The following is a 7,338-nucleotide window of genomic DNA, read 5'->3' on the forward strand; positions in this document are numbered from 1 at the left end:
AAACCCAGGGCTGGGGGGAGCCAACGGGGGGGTCCCCAAAACTGCAGGCGCAGGGTTCAGCCCCGTATCTCCCTTCCCACCAAGGAAGGGGCCCCCCTGTTCCTGGTACACGAAGCTGCCGCCTGCTCCAGGGGGGATGCTCGGGGAAGCACGTTCCCACTCCTCCGCGCTGCTCCTCGGGGCCGCCGGTGATTGGCGGCGAGTGACATCACCGCTTCCCCGCCACGGGAGCCGAGCATCACCAGCTATTTTTGGCTCCGGCACAAGCACGTACCGGCAAGAGGCCCGTGCCGTGCCACCCCACGGGCTCACCGGCCGAGTGCCCCCATGGGAAGGGGAGCGGGCAGAGCCAGCTCTGCCAGCAAGCCCCGGCCACAGCCAAAACCCCCTCCCTGCTGCAAGGTGCAACACAACACACAGCCCTACGGCCAACCGGGCATCCCCGGTCCCCGCAGCACCGGCAAGCCAGGCGCTGGGGCTAGATGGTGGCTGTTTAACCAGGAGGGCTGGCTGGTGGCAGCAGGGAGGGCGATGCCGGGGTGCAAAGATGTGAACCGTCTGCAAGGAGCAGATGCTGCATTGCACGCCCGCTGCAGGCATCCGGCCCCGCTACGGGAGTCCCGCACGGCCACGTACCTGCCTGGACCCCACGCAGGCCGGGGGAACGCTGTGCCCCCCCGTGCAATATGCATGCACACGCCTGCACCCCGCTCCTGCCCCCCATTTTGCACCGCCCTGACGACGCTCTTGCACCTCTCCGTGCCTCGTTATCGCTGCATCGCCGATGAGCTCAGGCATTCGCACCCTGTCAGCGGGGACAGCGTCAGCCCTCCCCTGCCACCCCAGCAAAGAGCTGCGGGGACCCGTCCCAACCCCGCTGCGCCCACCCAGGGGCCTGCGCTGCACGGCTGGGAACCCCCCTGCCTGCTGCCCACGGCCCCCCTGCGCTGATCGGGGACAGCGGCTGTCACGTGCTGCTCAAGAGCATCCAAGGACGCACGCTTCCCTGGCCGCCTCACCCAAGCGAGCGGGTCCCCAGCACCTCGCCACCTTCAAAGGGACAGTCCTGCTTTCCACCGGCAGCAGAGGATGGAGGGCACAGCACCCCAGCCCCTCCTCGATACCCCGCCTGCCCCAGCCCACCAGCTCCTTGGGTACCAAGGTGGGATCTTGGTTTTCAGCTCCTCGACGCCAAATGGAGCCTTAGATACCGATACTTGCCCAGCTGGAGAAGCACACTCCCCAAGAGGCCTTCCAGATGCCCAGATGCCCAGGTGATGGGTGCTGGGGAGTCGCGCTTGCAGCCCTACGCTGGGATCCCCTGACTGGCTCCCCAGCAAACCAGTGACATCCTCGGGGAAGGGACGAGCCAGCCGCTCCGCCGGACCCACGGCTGGCCAGGGCCGCCCCGGCATAGGAAAATAGGTCAGCCCCAGCAGCTCGCAGCGCCGGTGTCTGATCACAAGGCCGGTGGGGAATTGCACGCACGGCTGAGCATCACCTCCCCACGCGCACGGCCGACTGGCAGCCAGGGCGGCTAACCGGCCCCCAGCTCTCCCCAGCTGCCACCCACCCTGCCACCGGCCCCCATGCCCTCCTGTCCCCGCTTCCAAAGACAGCAGGAAAGCAGTGGGGAGATGTTTTACAGACCCCCCCCTTGGGTCTCCCCAACTTCCCAACCGGCCAGCCCTGCGCTCCCAGCCTTGATCAGGTTTTTCTTCCAAGCCCTGGCCACTGAAGTCACACGAGCAATGGAGACTGCAGCTCTCAATTCCAAGAAGCGTTTCTCACCCCCACATTGTGGGGAAACGCTTGAAAACAACCTGCAGACACCAGAAGAAACAGAGTGCAAACAGACGGGGTATTTTTAAACCCACTTGATTTTCCCAGCCAAGTTCAGAGGGGTTTCAAGGCTTAACCTGCACCGTGGAAATGGGGTCAACATCGGGGAGCCGCAGCGGGGACACGAACCCCAAATCCCCCCTCGGTGCGGGAGCTAGCGCAAAGCTGGGGGATGCCTCATAAAGAAAAACAAGTAATCAACAGGCTTCGTCATCCAAGCAGATCCAGGAAAAATAAAAGCACGCCGCGTGCCAGGAGGCAAGAATACAAGATGCGGAGGTGGAGTTGAACAGCATCCCAAAGGGAGAGGAGGGGAGGCTGCTGCCGCGTAGAGACGGTGCCATCGCGGGGCTCCCTGCTACGGCAACGCCGTGTCTGGGAAGACCCTCGCCCGGGTCCGGACATCCAGTTCCTCCCATCCCAAGAGCAGAGACATAAGGCGACACAGGACTTGGTGAAGCCGGGGGTAGCCAGCATCTCGGGTGCACTTGCTGAAGCGGGACCCTTCCTGCAGATGCTTCGTGAGAAGGACGCGGCCATGGCAGAGCGGGTTTCCAAATGAAATAGCCCTGCACCTTGGCACTGGGGATAAACACCAATCCCACGGCCAAGGGACCATGGCAAAGAGCCCGGGAAGGCTGCCCTGCCCTGCCCAGCGGATGCCCATGGCCTGGGATCAGAGAGGGGATCCCGTCCTGACCCCCCACCCAAGGCACTCATCCCCATCCCTGTCCCCCCCGTGGGAATGGCCGAGGGAGCTGGCGTGCAGCCCCAAGCCCGTGGACCTCTCCTCCCTGCCGAGCGGAGACGAGATCTGCTCTGACACATCCCGCTCACATCGGTGGAGGCGGGATATGGCGGGGATCTCTGAGGACAAGGCCACCGGCATGGCATATGGAGGCCGGCAGGGAAGGAGAGCAGGCAGCCAGCGCCACAAAACAAGCAGGGCAGCGACCGCAGCCCGGGAGGGGGGACAGACGGACCACCCACTGCAGGGATCTGGGCTGCCGAGCCAGTGCATGGGATGGGGAGAGTGCTGCACCCCCCACTGCAACCTCGGTCCCCCCCCACCTGCCCGGGGGTACCCGCAGCCCCCCAAGAGCATCTGCCTCTCCCCTGGCAGGGGGCAGCCCCTGGGGCCGGGAGCGCAGCCCTCACCCCCTCCCCCAGCTGGAAAGCAGCATCTGGGTTTTCAGCACGATTCCTGCACTTTAAACCCGATTTTCCAGATGGATGGAGGGCGACGTGCAGGTCAAGTGACATGCCTCAAGGTCATGCAGGGCCGGTGGAGGAGCAGGATTAGCTGCGAGGGGTGGCTCGGTGCCCCATTCACGGCAAGATGATGACTTCAAGCCCCGTCCCCGGGGACACGGGGTGACCTGCGGGACCACCAACACCATCCCCACACAGGCAGGCAGCCGCCCTGGCACCCCCAGGGCAGTGTCTATGCCCAGGGTTCTGCCCCACGGCAGCCCCCCACACGCCACGGTGGGTCCCCACTCCCCAGGATGACACGGGTGGGACCGTGCCCAGCTGGGTGGCAGCTCAGCGAGCACACGTGCTAGCGCAGGTCGGTGCTCAGAGGGGTGCAGAGATGGAGCATGCAAGAAAATTACTTCCTCGTGGTCACCCCGGTGTCCCCACTCCCATCTGGGGGTCCCCAGCATGTCCCCTCCCTCTAAACACCACCAGCCCTGGGCAGAGCATCCCCACGTGCTGCGCGGCAGCCGCCTCGCGGGAGCCATCATCTCCCAGCAACGACCAGCAGCTACCTGCGTGCTCCCCGCGAGCTCCCTCCCCGCGCCGCGGGGCCGAGCAAGCAGCTGCGGCACGAGGCTGGAGCCGAAACCGCTCCCAGGGGAGACCTGCTCCTGCACCCGGAGAGCGCTGCAGGATGCCGTGCCCCCCAACCCAGCGCATCCAGACCCACATCGCACCGGTACCCACGGGCAGGCTGCTCGCATCGCCCTCCCCACGGAGCAGCACGTACCACCCCGATGCCATCACAGTCCTCCGACTGGTAACTGGGATGCAGGCAGCGCTCCGAGCTGCCCGCCAGCAGCTCCTGAATCACGCTGTTCCTGGCTCAGGCAGCCCTCCCACCAACGCCAGCCTCTCCATCGTGAAGCGGGAGGAAGGGAGATGTTTTTCCAAAGGCCAGCTGGTCGCTTAGGGCTCCTAGCTCGGGAGATGCCTACCGCAGGGGAAGGGAGAGGGAAAGGACTCCTCCATCGGCATGGCACAGGCTGGACCCGCTGCTCGCCCATCTCCAGGGCTTCTCTTCCAGCCTGAAGCCACGACCTCCAAGACAGAGGACTGGAGGTGAACGGGAGCTAACCCATCTTGCCGCAACTCCGGAGACAAACTTGCAGGGTCCACCCATCAGCGGCGAAGCTGCATCTTCCAAGTCAAAAGGCAACCAAGCCACGAAAGCATCACCACAAAAACTCTCCGGCAAGCCAAGTCAACAACAGAGACACGCACGTCCCTCCCTGCCCCGCACATTCCCATCCAACAGGTCCAGAGGAGCAGAAATCCTCCGGGGAAGGATGGAAACGGGAGCTGGGCCAACCCCCTTGGCCGGTCCCGGTGCCAAACCATCCCCTTGCCAGCGGAGAGTGGGGCCAAAGCTGCGTGTGCCAAAGCCGGCGGCTGCCGGTCCAAACCCCTCCATGGCCGAAGAGGCACAAGCCCTCGCGTACAACAGCTCTGCACCCGGAGCGAGCAGGGGATGCAGTGCCAGCACCGCCACAGCGAGCCGCTCCGACCGGCCAAGGTCAGCGCCGCAAGCATCACCTGCTGCGGCGTCCGGGGGGAACCTCTTCGACAGGAGCCCTCGCCCAGGGCTGGCGAAGCCGAATCCTCCCTTCGCAAACCGCGCCTGCTGGATCCGCAAGCATCCCCGCTCGCCGTGTGGCACCGCGTCACGCTCGTGGGAGAGGGAGGAAAAGCCCCTCGGCGTCACGGTGCCGCTGGGAACGCCAGGAGGCCGGATCCCTCCTCCGACACCCACTCCCGGCACGGTCACGTCCTGGCTCTCCTCCCCCACGCCGTAAGAGCGGATAACGCGCCCTCCTTCCCTCTCTGAGCCGATTAACGCCTGGAAAGCCCTCGGAGAGCTGGGCCAGGCAAGAGGGCTGCCCGGGGCCAGCACCACTGCATCTCAGCCTGGCTCTGCGAGGAGGAGGAGGCAGCGTGGGGAGGAAGGCCACGGTCAGGGGAAAAGCCCCAGCGAGGGCACCGGTGCGTGGCAAGTCCCAGCCCTGCTCCAAAGCTCTGTCCCCAGGCGATGCGGGGTGACAGCCCCCTGCCAGGAGGGGACGGCGCTGGGGCCAAGGGGCTGCAGCAGCCGGGGCGAGTCCCGCGGGCTCCCGTCCCCACGCAGCCCTCCCGCAGGGGCTGCGCCAGCCCGCAGCGCTCCCTCGCCCGCTACGCCCGGTGCCTACCCACGCATTACTCACGGCGCGCTCATTCATCACGTACGCGCCGCTCCGTACGCGCAGCACCCCCGCGCCCAGGGTCCCCAGCACGCACCCACCCACCCCAGCGCCAGATCCAAGTGGCTCCAGGGTATTTCCAAGTTCCCAGGCACTGAACTCGCTGCTCTGCTCCTCTCCCAGGCAGAGGATCCCTCTACAAACCGCTGCTGCAAACCACCTCCTCGCCACACCGCAGGATGCATTTCAGTCAGGCAGCAGCCGGCCGCGGCTCGGCAGCAAGAAGGGCCCTGTCCCCCCAAAAGGGCGGCCCCATCCTGACCCCCCCCACCCCCCCCACCTCCAAGGAGCCAGCTGCCAGGCGGGGATGCCAAGGGACCGTGGCGGGGTGCAGATGCGACCCCAGGCGCTTGAGGAGCGGCGTGATGCGGCATGCCGAGGTGCCCCCTCCCAGCCCACCCGCGCCCACCGAGGCGGCGTTCCCCCGAGCCACGGGGAGGGGAGCGGCGATGGCTGCCAGCCAGGCATCGCTTGCAGCCACCGCATCCCCACAGGCAGGGCTCGGTGACACCCGGGGCGCAGCTCCCGAGTCCCATCCTGGGTAGCGGCCGCTGGGGTGCAGGGACCACCCCGTGCCCGGCGAGGCACCGGCGGCAGAGATGGGAGACGGCGCTGCACCAGCGGCAGGCAGCTCCCCTTCCACCTGCAGGGATGGCTGGGGGGAGGTAGAGGGCTGGCGGCTGAACGAAAAGAAGCCAGAGCAGGAAAATCAGGGTTATTCCCCGCCGCTGTCTCCCTCCTGACCTTGGGCAACCCTGTGCCTCAGTTTACCCCGGCGCAGCAGCCAGCCTGCAGTGGCGGGGGGGAAGGAGGGCAGCCTCCCCCGAGCAAGGGGGAGCAAAGTCACCCCCAAACCCGCAGCCTGGAGGACACGGGCGCAGCCAGGGTGCTGCAGGGGGAGGCACCGAATCCGTTTTGCATTTCTCCTTGCCCAGCCGGGCTACCCTTGCAGGGAAGGGCAAACGCTGCCTGCGCCCCTCGGAGCTGCTGCCTGCTGCTTCCCCCAGGGTGGGAGAAGAAACGGGGGTGCGAGAAACGCTTGCCCGTCCCCTGCCTGCGCTCCGGTCCCGGCCGGGGGCCACGCCGCCCGCCGCTCCCCCCGCACCCAGCCAGGCGCGCCGCCCGCAAGGACTCGCACCCGGTGCCTTCTCCCAAAGGGAATTTCCAAGCCCCCGAGCGGAGACCCGGGCAGAGAGGCAGGACCTGCCGCACACCAGCGCCGGGAGCCCGGCCGGGCTCCGCTGCCGGCTCCTGCCTCCTCAACTTCCCGCGTTGCAGCCGCTGCCCTCTGGGAGGTCACCGCAAACACCGCTGAGCGCCTGGGGAAGCTGCGCCGGGCGCTCCCAGCTCCCCCCCGCCAGCGGGGAAGAAAGCGACAGCCGGCGCCCGGCTGCAGCGGCTGCGCCCGGGGACGCGGGCAGCGCTCGGTCCCCCGCCACGGCCGCCGGGGGGGACGCAGACCCCCTCCGGGGCCGCAGCGCGCCGCACCCCCGGGGCGTGCTCCCCCCAGCCCCCCTCCCGGTGCAGGCTGCGGGACGTGCTGCCCCCCGGTGCGAGCTCCCCGGTGCACGCAGCCCAGCCCGGGGCACGCACATTCCCCCCGCCCAGCCGGTACACCGGGGGGGGGAGGGGGGGAGGCGGACATGCAGAGGCGGCCCCGCCGCCGCCCCGGAGAGCCCGGCGGACCTCCCCTGGGGCATCCCGGAGGAGGACGGCCCGCGGCCCCACTCACCTTGGACGGGCAGCCCGCGGGCGCCGAGCACACTTGCTACCAAAGCGGCCACATACCAAATCATAGTACTACCGGCCCCCGGTGCGCAGCATCTTCCGCCCGCCGGGCGGCCCGGCCGGGGCGGGGCAGGGCTGGCCGGGCCGGGGCAGGGCTCCCCGGGCCGCCGCGGGGCTGGCCGGGCCGGAGGGGCGGCTCAGGGCCGGCCGCCGGCCGCCGCCGCTGCGCCCATGCCCGCGCCCATGCCCGCGCCCATGCCGCCGCCGCGCC

General features: G+C 68.2%; 1 protein-coding gene across 1 annotated transcript in view; it reads right to left on the minus strand.

Annotated features, from left to right (window-relative positions):
• Positions 1–7,135, minus strand: part of IGSF9B (immunoglobulin superfamily member 9B) — a 40,156-nt gene extending 33,021 nt beyond the window's left edge. Inside the window, exons 1-2 of the mRNA XM_072884845.1 lie at positions 7,072–7,135; positions 4,639–4,926 (exon numbers count right to left, since the gene is read on the minus strand). Of these exons, the coding sequence (XP_072740946.1) occupies positions 4,639–4,926; positions 7,072–7,135 (352 nt within the window). The remainder of the gene's footprint in view (positions 1–4,638; positions 4,927–7,071) is intronic.
• Between the last annotated feature and the right edge of the window lie 203 nt (positions 7,136–7,338).

Source organism: Ciconia boyciana, chromosome 20 (assembly GCF_034638445.1).
Source record: "Ciconia boyciana chromosome 20, ASM3463844v1, whole genome shotgun sequence".
Lineage (NCBI taxonomy): Eukaryota > Metazoa > Chordata > Aves > Ciconiiformes > Ciconiidae > Ciconia > Ciconia boyciana.